The sequence below is a fragment of the Pseudoliparis swirei genome, chromosome 14 (assembly GCF_029220125.1).
Source record: "Pseudoliparis swirei isolate HS2019 ecotype Mariana Trench chromosome 14, NWPU_hadal_v1, whole genome shotgun sequence".
Taxonomy (NCBI): domain Eukaryota; kingdom Metazoa; phylum Chordata; class Actinopteri; order Perciformes; family Liparidae; genus Pseudoliparis; species Pseudoliparis swirei.
This window is the reverse complement of record NC_079401.1, coordinates 7856785-7869212: the sequence shown is the minus strand read 5'-3', so window position 1 is coordinate 7869212 and position 12428 is coordinate 7856785. Positions and strand designations below refer to the sequence as shown.

The 12428-nt window shown below is 46.2% G+C and overlaps 1 protein-coding gene across 1 annotated transcript; it reads left to right on the top strand.

Moving 5' to 3' along the window:
• Nucleotides 1–976: 976 nt before the first annotated feature.
• Nucleotides 977–11798, top strand: LOC130204622 (protein-tyrosine kinase 2-beta-like). The gene is made up of 29 exons (XM_056431468.1): nucleotides 977–1218; nucleotides 1334–1512; nucleotides 1589–1676; nucleotides 1848–1927; nucleotides 2043–2105; nucleotides 2223–2277; nucleotides 2897–3037; nucleotides 3146–3217; nucleotides 3336–3437; nucleotides 3727–3844; nucleotides 3967–4006; nucleotides 4135–4166; nucleotides 4453–4518; nucleotides 4701–4795; nucleotides 4897–4978; nucleotides 5712–5812; nucleotides 5906–6021; nucleotides 6132–6232; nucleotides 6403–6492; nucleotides 6903–7107; nucleotides 7564–7666; nucleotides 7832–7879; nucleotides 7998–8123; nucleotides 8303–8335; nucleotides 8719–8743; nucleotides 9048–9088; nucleotides 9260–9397; nucleotides 9514–9594; nucleotides 9677–11798. Exons 1-29 carry the CDS (start codon nucleotides 1015–1017, stop codon nucleotides 9899–9901), a joined length of 2850 nt encoding a protein of 949 aa, XP_056287443.1. The 5' UTR covers nucleotides 977–1014; the 3' UTR covers nucleotides 9902–11798.
• Nucleotides 11799–12428: the final 630 nt, after the last annotated feature.

Here is a 12428-nt window from a genome sequence, read left to right as displayed (position 1 = left end):
ATCAGTAATTATGATTTATCATTTATATCAAAGGATTGAGACTAAAGAAGTGGCGGATAGTGACGTATGGTAGAGTATCAAAAACTTCCATCTATGCATCTGCATAATGCGAAAAACAATAGTGGTATTATATTACGCAAGCTGATTTAAACTTTAAGATTTAAAAATGTTTATTTTATTTTGAAGAATTCAAGTTGACACACACTTCACTTCAGAATCAACAAAACCACTGAGGTCGAACCTGAAAGAATGAAAGACTTTTCCACCAACAGCCTGCTTTTCTTCTTTTTTATATCATGTTCAAAGTCACAATCAGCATTTGAGAAGCTGCGACCTCAAAATACCAGAAGTCAGCACGGAAGGCCCAAATCCCCCGTTTCCACCTGCTTTCACACCCGTCAAAACGTCTGGGGGAGGAAGCGAGCGCCCTGTGGGCCGTGCCCCTTCTGCACATGTCGGGGGGGGGGGTTGGGTTTTTTTTCTTGACTGTGTCACCCCATGTGAGACACAGGGGGTGTGACGCGGTTTCATCAGTCCTGTCAGTTTTTTTCTGCAGGCTTCTCTTTCAACTTCCTCATTTGCCTCCAAAGTGTCGTTTCCTCTTTTGGCTCACTGGTACGTTTCTTCTTCTTCTTCGGGGGCTTCGCTTCCTGGCGTTTCTGCTCTGCTAACAGGACCAAAAGAAAGACCCCGAAGTAACATGAGCGCAGTCTGTTGCCGGCACTGGCTCGTCTTCACTCTTAGAGGCAACGGCACGTCGCTGGTGCTGTGAGCAGCTGTGGAGCCGCTGGTGAGTCCACAGAGATCCGATCCTCCTCGTTTCAAACGCAACGACATCGTCGTTGATTGTTTATGTCCAACTCCCGTCTGTCCACAGCTTCAATGCGTCCCTTCTCATCGGCGTCTCGTGTGATTGTGTGAGAGACGGAAGAGAGGGGAAGGATGTACGTCTGTATGCAGTAGCATACACGCCGTGTGTGAGTGTGTGAGTGTGTGTGTGTGTGTGTGTGCGTGATGTCTGGAGACAGCAGCACCCTGTGCTGGAGGAGCATGTCTCCCACCGGCCCATCAGATTCCCAGGATAAGCCCCCCCCGGCAACGGTCGCCAGGGACAGCATCTTCCCGGTGAAGATCATCAAAGTGTGTTTCCTTAGCAACAGCTCCAACCTGGGCAAGAACTTCAAACTGGTCCGCTGTGAGGAAGGATGGGCGGTCAAGGTATACTCTACTCTACTCCTGTTCTTGACCTTTTGACCTCTAGCCTCCTCGAATGTCCCGCACCATCCTCTCATATACTCTCCTCCACGTCCCCGTTTGGTGGTTCCTGCCCCAGGATGTGGTGAAGCTGGTGCTGTCCAGCGGCTGCGTGGGTCCCGACATAACACACGGGCTCTGCTATTGCCTCCTCCTCAAACACCTGAAGTCCTCGGTGGCCCACTGGCTGCACCCGGACCTGACCGTGTCCGAGCTCACCCGGCGCTACGAGCGGCAGCACCTGGAGGCCGAGTGGAGGTGAGCGCCTTCTCCGTCGTGTGTAGTTTCACCCGTTAGTTACAGACGCTGATTGGACGGCTTGTTTTCCGTGCAGATATGATCTGAGGATCAGATACATCCCGGCAGACTTCATGGAGGAATTCAAAGATGACAGAACCACACTGCTCTACTTTTACCAGCAGGTCGGGAACAAGTTTATTGCAAATAAAATAAAAAGCAACATAGATTTGACTGTTTTTTTTTGCCAGATTAGATTAATTCAAGATAAGGTTTAGATTAGGGAAGAGGTTTGGGATTGTGTTTATAAAGACTGCAGTCAATAGAAAGGTGTGCATACGTGTGTTTATCCCCAGGTACGAAGTGACTACATGCGGCAGTATGCCTCAAAAGTCAGCGATGGGATGGCTCTACAGCTCGGTTGTCTGGAAATTAGGTAGGAAACAACCTAACAACAGCTTAAAAAAAAAAAAATTATTCCAGCGAGGTCGAATGTTCTCACTGACTAATCAAACCCCCAAAAAAACATTCCCTGCGTCACGTTTCCGCAGGAGATTCTTCAAAGACATGAATCCAAACGGACTGGAGAAAAAGTCCAACTTCGAACAATTAGAGTGAGTCACGCCGAGTGCATCGACACCGGGCCAGCGGAGCGAGGCGATTCCCGCTCTGAATGTTTGCATATCCGACCATCGCTTTGGTTTCACGCTGGTCTGACTCTCCTCCTCCAGGAAGGACGTGGGTCTGGACCTGTTCTTTCCCAGAGAGCTGATCAACAGCATGAAGGTAACGAGCCGAAAACACAACAGCGATGCAAACATTCAATTCAATTCAGTTTATTACCTTCACATTGAAAATGCGGAAGGTTATGTTTTGATCGCCGTGTATTTATTTATTTATTTATTTATTTGTATGCGTGTTATTCGCATAACAAAAAAAGTTTTAAACCGAATCGCATGAAATTTGGTGGGATGATTGGTTATTATCCGGGGACCATTTGATTAGATTTTGGGATCGATCGGGTCAAAGGTCAAGGTCAAGGTCATGGATTGGTCAAAATCTTCTTTTTACCATAGCACGGTCAATTCTTATCCAATTGGCATGCAACTAATGCCAACATTTTCATAATTCAATGCCCAATCTTGTGATATGCGAAGGTATGCGCTCTACCGAGTGCCCGTTCTAGTTTAATGTGTGATGGAGCGATGTAAAGTCATCCATAAGGAGAGAGAGAGGAGGAGGTAGGTGCTCAGTGTATCCTAAGCGTCCCCCAGCAGCCTATCAGCCGATAGCAGCATCTCTAGGGGCGGGACCAGGTGAACCTGATTCAGCCCTCACTCAAAGACTATAAAGAGGAAAGTCTTAAGTCTTAAAGATGCATCATGTGATTGTGATTTTGCCTCAGCCCAAACGGCTGCGCCGGCTGGTCCAGCAGACGTTCCAGGGCTACTCCTCTCTGAAGCAGGACCAGTGCATGGCCCGGTTCTTCAGCACCCTGGCTCAGTGCTACAGCTACACACAGGAGAGCTTCGCCTGCAGGCTGGTGGTGAGCAGCTGTATTTCCTGTCACGTCGTCAAGCTAATTGTAGCACCTTTTTAACGCGTCTGTGTGTGTGTGTGTGTGTGTGTGTGTGTGTGTGTGCGTGTCCTATAGCACGGATGGAATCTCACAATAGACCTGGTCATCGGGCCCGAAGGCATCAGTCAGCAAACTGAGAACTCCACGGTGAGCTCACACTCTCTCTGGGCTGATTGAATGAGTCAAGATGTGACATAACCAAGGCGAGCGCATGACGGGGATGACGATGCGACGGTATTAATAAACGTCTCCGTCTCGTTCGCAGCCCATCCGTCTGGCCACCTTCTCTCAGGTGCGCAGCATCTCCTGCAGCGCTGAGGCTGAAGGCCAGGCTCTGCTCACGGTGCACATCGAGGGAGCCAAACAGGTGTCTTCCTAAATGAAGAGGGCAAGATTTTGGGGGGGATTATTGTTCCATTTGTTGAATCCACACAAAGACCAACGTGTGTAGATGACAGGTTTCGGTTTAAAGGGGAGGTACGTGCTGGACTGCAGTGACTTCCTGGAGGCCTGTGGAGGATTTTCTTTATATTTGTACCCAGTTTCACACGTGTCAAGTGTCCTCTGGGCTCTGAGTTGCACTTTTATAAGAGTCAGTTGTGCAGGAAGTGGGAGCAGTTTCACACAGTTTTAATGTCGTGTCTTCAACCCTCCAGCCGCTGTCAGTGAACACCTCCTCCATGGCCGTGGCGCAAAACATGGCCGACCTGATCGACGGCTACTGCCGGCTGGACGGCGCCTCTGAGAGCTCGCTCATTATCCGGCCCGGCAAAGGTACACCGGAGTCCAAATGGAGTGAGAAACATATACGAAATCCACGTATAGAAACCTTTAAATGTTCCTTTTCATTTTATCAATCTCTGAGATGAACAAAACCCCAAATGCTGTTACTTTAGGGAGAGATGCGAGACTGAAACTACCCGACATCCCACTAAGGTGAGCGTGAAGAATCTTATTGGAAAGTAATTACAATTCATTTTCACACCTTCCTCCTCCTTTATGTTGGCTCATACCCTGTCACCAAAAGGTCACAGCTGGATTGACTCTTTCTCTCTCTCTTCCAGTGGGGGTGCCAGTAGTCCTGATAGAGGTCTGAGTAAGTCTGATGACTGGTTTCCAAATTACACATTAAATGTGAACTTTACATCCTGTCTACAATAACAGATTGTTAAGCACTCCGAGAAAAATTTTTAATTTGTGAAATTGGGCTATACAAATAAACTAAATTAAATTTAAATTAAATTTAGACTATTCAACAAGGATTCAAGTTTTTTCTGAGGCCTTTTCTGTTTATTTATTTATTTGTGAGGGTTAGCCCTAACACTAACCCCCTAACCCTAACCCCTAACACTAACCCTTTATTTGTTTGTGGCTTTAAACAGAAGAACAAACCTCAGGTTCGGACATTTATGCTGAGATTCCAGAGGACAAAGACGAAGACTCCGGTGGTGAGTCGTGTTCCACTGAACCTTTATTGAAAAAATGTTTTAAACCTCATATCCAATACCAAGCAATCATTCAGGAATGTCACTGTTTATGTTATATTTAATGTGCAGACATGTGTATCCAGGTCTGCAGTAGAGCAGATCTCATAAGCTTCCCCTCTGCTTCCTCATGTCTGCGTGTTCAGAGAAGCACCGGATCGCCAGAGACCACGTCGCTGTGGGTCGCATCCTGGGCGAGGGGTTCTTCGGAGAGGTTCACGCCGGAGTTTATAAAAGCCCGGTGAGTTCTTTGTTTCACCACAGTTCACTCGCCAACATCCCACTGGGGGATCGGAAAAAGGAAAACGAGGCCCCCTGATTGGATGATGTGTGTGTTTGCAGACTGGAGAGAGGATCAGCGTGGCCATCAAAACCTGTAAGGACTTCACGGCTGAAGTCAAGGAGAAGTTCCTGAGTGAAGCTGGTGAGTGTGTTGCAGTGATGATCAGCCCTCCAGGGACCTGTGACAAACAGGAAGTGATTTATTGGTACTGTTTTCTCACATGAAACTGATCCTTACCATAGGGTGATGTATGTGGGTGTCTGAGTTGGTTTTCGCTGTCGTCGACTTCCTGTTGCCTGGATGTGGCTTTGTGAAAAGGTTCAAACCGGAGGCTGAAACCTCGGGTTAGAGACCAGAGGCCTTATTTAATTTATGTTTGTAGGTGACTGAAACAGTTTAGAAAGACAACAACTAAGTGATACAATTTACTGGTCTTTAGATAAGATAAGATGAGGTCATCCTTTCTTTGTATCACAGCGGGGACACTTTGAAAAGTGTGTAAAAGGCCTCACTTTTAAAGCTGAAGTCACACTGAGGAGAAAACACTGTCACACATTAACAGAGTTGTTATGTTGAGGCTGGAAGACGTTTATTTTCAGTAAAATACAATGTTTACTCCTCTCGTAGCGCGGTTTTGATACCCGGCCTTTTAGTTACCAATCGCTCCGACATGCTTGGTGACGAGCAGGAAACCCACGTTGACCTTTTGAACCGCGTCGACTATTTATAACGAGAGAAAAAAGGAAGCTTGGAATTCATCGCTCGCAAAAGCTCCTGGTCGGATTCCATTTGTCAGACGGGAATCTTTGAGTTTCTTTCTCTTTCCTCTGATATCGATAAATCCCGACGTGAAGCGTTATTCACCCTGACGCAGGCTTGATGAAGAATCTGGATCATCCCCACATCGTGCGTCTCATCGGAGTCATCGAGGTCGACCCCGTCTGGATCGTCATGGAGCTCCTGGACCACGGGGAGGTGTGTTGCTCTGTTTGTGCGTTTTACATCAACAGCTCAGAATACAAGTTATATCTAGATACAGATAGAGATGTTGTTGCCCCCCCCCCACAGCTGGGGAGCTATCTCGTGCAGGAGAAGTACATCCTGACCACGGCGACGTTGACGCTGTACTGTCTACAAATCTGCAACGCCTTGGCGTACCTGGAGGGACTCAGCTTGGTGCACCGGTAACAGAGAGGCCCTCCAGTAGACACCTCACACCCCTCCAGCCGCCCTCTGGTGTTTCAGCGCGGGTAATTGTCGGGTTCTGGTTCTCTGTCCCGTCTTTGTGCCGCAGAGACATCGCGGCGAGGAACGTCCTGGTGGCGTCTCGGCAATGCGTCAAGCTCGGCGACTTTGGCCTGTCTCGGTACGTGGACGAACAGGAGTATTATCAAGGTACACACACACACACATGGACACAAATGCTCTTACGACACACACTGTCTGCGTGAAACCTCCCATCTTCTTGTTTCTTCTTTATTTGGGGTGTTATTTACCTCCAGCTTCCCATCTCGCACATGTACAATAAGGATTTTTTTTTTTTTTTTTTTGCCATCTGTGGGCAGCCTCCGTGAGTCGACTACCGATCAAGTGGATGGCCCCCGAGTCCATCAACTTCAGACGCTTCACCACTGCCAGTGACGTCTGGATGTTTGGTGAGAAGCACGACGTCTCGTGTCTGAGCAGCTTGCTATTCGTGACTTATAAATACTTCAGAATACAATGTTTTTCCTGGTCCAATGTGAGGTCAAAGGTCAGGGATGTCGTATGTGGCGAATTTGTGATATTGGGCTATACAAAATAAACTGAATTGAATAGTGGAACTAAAGGTATACATTTAGTTCCACAGTTGTGAAACTTCTTTGGTTGTCGTTGGCAGAAGTGAACTTAATTCTGCTGAACTTTATGAGGAAGTTAGTCATAAAGCATAACTCTGACATCTGTTTACAGGGTAAGCATTCGACTGGGTTACGTTAGAGGCCAGAGGAGCATTGAAAGTGTATTCATGACCGGGCTTTAAGTCTAGGTCCGGCGTCACGACAGAAACCGTGTTTTGTTGGACCAGGTGTGTGCGCGTGGGAGATCTTCTCGATGGCCCAGCAGCCGTTCTTCTGGCTGGATAACGGGCAGGTGATCAACCAGCTGGAGTCCGGGGTTCGACTCCCCAAGCCGCAGCGGTGCCCGACCGCCGTCTCCTGCCTGCTCACCCGCTGCTGGGCCTACGAGCCGCACACCCGGCCCAGCTTCAGCCAGCTCGTCTGCTCCCTGAGGTGCACACACACACACACACACACACACACACACACTCATGCCCTTTATTACTGTTGATCTTGAAGTCTTGAAAAGGTTTTGGGAGTTTGTGAGATTCAAATCTGTTCTTTCAACTTTGAAAGAAGAAAAAAAAACACACAAAAAAACATATATATGACAAAAGTCAGACATAAGAAGTTTATTGGAACAGTTTTTGGCATATTAGGAAAAATGGGTTACATGCCAATATAAATGAATGAATGCACACTTCTTGCTCTAAATATGTATAACTAAAATGAGCATTATCTAAAAATCTACACATGCAATATTAATTGATGCCTTCTTTCAATTTAAAAACAAGAATGAATAAATACAGAAGTTAACCCCGAAAGACAAACATGAGGTTGAGATATTGTTTAATTGTTCTCACGCCCACGTTTGAGACATCATATCACAAACTGATGTTTGTGCGTCAGTGACATCCACCGGATGGAGCTGGAGCGGGATGGGAGGCGGGACCGGTGTCACTCCATCGCATCATCAACCGACTCGAAGCACATCACAGAGCCTCCGCCCAAGGTACTTTATTTTTACTTCCTTTTCACTGTTTTATTGAGACGTTACTATTTTAAAATATCTGTTAATATGTGTCATGTGGGCCCAGGGAACACAAGCAGCCATTTGTATGGAAGTGAATGGGAATGCTGAAGATCACACGCCCTCTCTTTCTCTCTCTCTCACCAGCCGTCCAGAATACATGGCAATACCCTTCCTCGAGTCACGCAAATACAGGTGTCCACACACACACACACACACACACGTGGAGTAACATGCTCCAAAGTCAGGCATCGTATTTTCTCTGACCAAATCTACTTGTATTATGTTTGTTTGTGTGTGTGTGCGCGCGTAGGGAACAGACACGGACACCAGGCCAGTGTGGGAGAAAGAGAAAGAGCGAGTGGAGGACACTTTACAAAGACAAAGAAGAGAGATGCTAATGGATAAACAGTGGCTGGAGCAGGAGGAGGCGCAACTGGTGAGGGAGCTCACACACACACACACACACACACACACAGGAAGAAGCTTGTGGCCTCGAGAGTGTGACGAAAGAGACGAAGTGACTTTTCATGAAAGCGGAACATCTGGCATTACCACCTCACCTACATGATGAAACCACAGCTGCATTCACTGACATCTGCTTTTGTTGTACTGTAGGATCCTGTTGTGAGAGTGGATTCACACATCAAGGTATACTAGTTTTCTGTATTTCCTCTAGTGCTCATTTGACAGTTATATTAAAGCTGCATTAAGCACTTTATTACCACTAGGGGGCAGCGGCATACCTGGAGACAGTATGTACAGTAGGGTCATACACAACCGTTTTAGATGTGATAGTCCACATAGATTGTCTGCCTCTTTTAATCTTTAATTCTTTTAGTATTACTGAGAATGTATAGCACTCTGCAAGGTGTCCAGTTGATTTTTTTTTTAAGCCAATTTATCATCTTCCATTTATGAAAAGCCAATTTACAGAAATATCCTGACCTCTGACCTGACAGGAATGTTGAAACACAAAACCCTTAGAATTGGTAGATTCACCTCCTGTCGTCTTCCCCTTCTTTTTTTTGCAGACTCCTGCAAAAAGGCCAGAAAATGGTGAGCCTTCATAAACAGGCGTTAATGACTTTTAAGTCTTGCACTCTTCATGTTGAAAATGCCACTAATAATGCACAGAAAAGCTATGAAATACAAGCAACCACGACCAAATTCACCAGACTGTGGAAGCAGAGACACACAGCATGAATAGTTACGTACAGGTTGCACATATATCAAACAATCTAAAATAAAAAGTCATTTTTAATGAGATATTTAGGATTGTTACACAATATATTATACCTGCTTAAATTGTCAATTCTCAAAACAAAATGTGAAGATATGCAGCTTTTTCTTCCTCCCTCAGGTCCTCCAGAAAAGCCCCCAAAACCTCTCCCAGTCACACAGGTAAACCACAAACAATACAACCGTCTCCTCGGAAATGTCCTCAGATTGTGTGAATTTCTTATCATAAAAAAACTAGAAAAATGCAAATTTGGAAGCACGGCGGACTTTTTTATGACTCGCATTGAGCTTTTTGTTAAATGCGGTCATTAAAAAAAAAAAAGTGTGTTGCAGAAGCCTCAGCCCACAGCCGAGCTGGACCGATCAGGTGACCAGGTTTACGCCGGCGTCATGGCGATGGTGAAACAGGTGGTCAAGCTGAAGAATGACGTCAACACGCAGCCGGCCTCCGAGTACCCCAACGCCGTCAGAGTAGGTCACCTGTTCGCCACACTGTTAAAAAAAAGAAAAAGAGTCCGTAATCACAGACGATGTCGTTTGTCTTTCCCTCTTCCCCCTCTCTCTTTGCCTCCCTCGCCCACCTGCAGGCGGCGGGCATCACTCTGCGTGGCCTGATCCAAAGCGTGGACGACATCCTGCCCTCTCTGCACAGCTCGGTCACCACAGAGGTCAGCGTCTCCTCACCTGCGGGCGCTTTAAAAATAAAAAAAAGGTGATGTGTCATGTGATCGTCTGTCCTCTCCGTCTCAGATCGAGGGCACGAAGAAGCTGCTGAACAAGGATTTAGGGGAGCTGATCAATAAGATGCGCCTGGCCCAGCAGAACTCCGTGACTTCGCTGAAGGAGGAGTGTCAGCGGCAGATGTTGGCGGCCGCTCACACTCTGGCGCTGGACTCCAAAAGCCTGCTGGACGCTGTGGACCAGGCTCGAGTCAGGGCCGACCGGGCCGGGCCCAGACCCGAGGACTCTGGGTAGAGAAGTGATCTCGCTGATGGAATTTGTAACAGTTTACTTCTTCTTCTTCTGTGGTGTTTTACGGCAGCTTGCATCCTTTTAGTTGCACTACTGCCATCTTCCGGTTGCTCGCAAAAATTGCATGAAACACCCTCTTCCCACACCACTCGACCCCCACTCCAATATACTCCCTATCTCTCTTCCCTTCATCCCTAGTCTCTCCATTTCTTCCAACATGACCTTCCTTTCTGACCTGTATTTATTGCATGTGGTAACAACATGTTGTACCGTTTCTGGTGCCTGGCAGCGCTCACAAAGTCCAGTTGGGTGTTTCCCCATCACAAATAATGTGCTGCATAAATAGCTGTGCCCAATCCTCAATCTTGCCATTGTGACTTCTTCCCTCCTATTTCCTCCCCTGACTTTTACCCCCCTCACTTTACTCTGAATTGAGTACAAGTGTCTCCCCCTCGTCTCCTTGTCCCATTGACGTTGCCACACCCTGTTGATATTTTCCTTGATGATGCCCTTTCCCTCTGCTTTAGATAACTTAACATCTACTTGTACTCTGTTTTCCTTTAGTGCTTGTTTGGCGAGCTTGTCCACTTTCTCATTCCCTCTGATACCTACATGAGCCGGCACCCATAAAAATACTACTTCAATGCCTTGCTCCACTGCTCTTGAGTGCATTGTCAATATTGTAAACAGTAGATCTTGTCGCGTTTTGGACAGACCCGACTTCAGACTGGCGAGTGCCGACATGGAGTCACTGCACACAAGGACTTTGCCTGGTCTTTGTTTCTCAATCCACTCTAATGCCAAGACAAGTGCATACAATTCAACTGAATACACAGCCAGAAAATCCGAAGTGCGTTTGTATATTTCATAATGTTTGCTCAGGACTGAAACAGCAGACCCTGTACTGCCTGCAGCTGGATCTTTAGATCCATCAGTGAAGACCTGCACATGCTCTACGTATTTTCCAGCTGTGTACTCATAGAACTCACTCACTAGATCAGGATTCTTTTGTTTTACCTTAATCTGCAGCAACTCCATGTCGACCTCTGGTTCCTTCAGCAACCACACAGGAGTTATTGGCCAAATGACAGTAGGGATAAGCTCCATCTCAGAGACTCCTAGGCTTCTTGCTGCTGCTTCTCCTATCCAGCCAAAACTCATCTTTGGCACTTTGTGCCTTTCCCAACATGCCTGCAGTACTTTTTTAGTTGGATGACTACCCTCATGACCTCTCAAATTTAAACAATAATTAACCAGCAGTTGCTTTCTGCGAAGACCCAGTGGCATTTCTCCGGTCTCTACTTGGATGGCGCACACAGGTGATGTTCTTACTGCCCCTATACAGATTCTCAAGGCCCTGGCCTGGATAACATCTAGCTGCTTAAGTGAGGTTTCTGAAGCTGACCCATATGCTACACTACCATAATCTAATCTGGATTTAATTAAAGCTTTGTACATGTGCAGTAGAGATGCAACCTCTGCTCCCCAGTCCAACCCTACCAGACATCTCAATACATTAATTACTTTTTTACACTTATCGCTAACGTTTTTAATGTGGTCCTTCCATGTTAATCTGCTGTCAAAGTGTACTCCTAAGAAACGAAACGTCTCTACTATTTCTAAATTGCTCCCATACAGCTTCAGCTGACAGTTTCCCCTGGTTCTCCGTCTTGTAAATAGCATTACTTTCGTTTTTTCTGCTGAAAATCTGAATCCCCATTTCTTCCCCCACCTTTCAACTTGTTTTATCCCTTCTTGCAATTTTTTAACAATATGTTCCAAGTTTCTACCTTTTTTCCATAGAGCCCCATCATCTGCAAATAGTGACCTTCCCACATCTGGTGAGACCTTTCCAAAGATGTCATTTATTGCAATGGAAAATAAAATAGGACTTACCACACTCCCTTGTGGCGTCCCATTTTCTACCTCAAATGTTCTTGAGCTTTCAGTCCCTACTTTTACCTGGATAGTTCTTTTATCTAGAAATTCACTAACCCAATTAAACAGTTTCCCCTAATTCCTATGGAATGCATTTTAATCAATAGCCCTTCCCTCCATAGCATATCATACGCCTTTTCTACATCAAAAAACACTGCTGCCACAGTTTCTTTGTTAACCTGTGCCTTTCTTACCTCATCTTCTAAACATAGGATTGAATCCAAGGTTCCCCTACCTTTCCTAAATCCACTCTGGCACCCTACTAGTATCCGATGTTTCTCTACATAGTACATTAATCTCTCATTTACCATCCGTTCCATAAGTTTGCATATATTCGACGTTAGCGCAATTGGCCTATAATTTGATGGGTTACTGGCATCTTTCCTGGCTTCCTTATAGGGACAATCACAGCCTCCTTCCACCTTGCTGGTATGCTACCTTCCTCCCACACTTTATTATACAATGTTAACAATTTATTCAGCCCATCTCCACTTAATTGTTTTACCATAATGTAACATATGTCATCATTTCCTGGGGCAGTCATTCCAGCTTTAGCAACTGCTCTTGTTAGCTCCCCTATTGTAAATGGTAC

Bases quoted from the DNA above. Each gene is read 5' to 3' on its own strand.
- LOC130204622 (XM_056431468.1), top strand. From the start codon at position 1,015: ATGTCTGGAGACAGCAGCACCCTGTGCTGGAGGAGCATGTCTCCCACC. The intron at 1,219-1,333 runs GTATACTCTACT...TTCCTGCCCCAG, and splicing joins AGGAAGGATGGGCGGTCAAG to GATGTGGTGAAGCTGGTGCT. The intron at 9,089-9,259 runs GTAAACCACAAA...AGTGTGTTGCAG, and splicing joins AACCTCTCCCAGTCACACAG to AAGCCTCAGCCCACAGCCGA.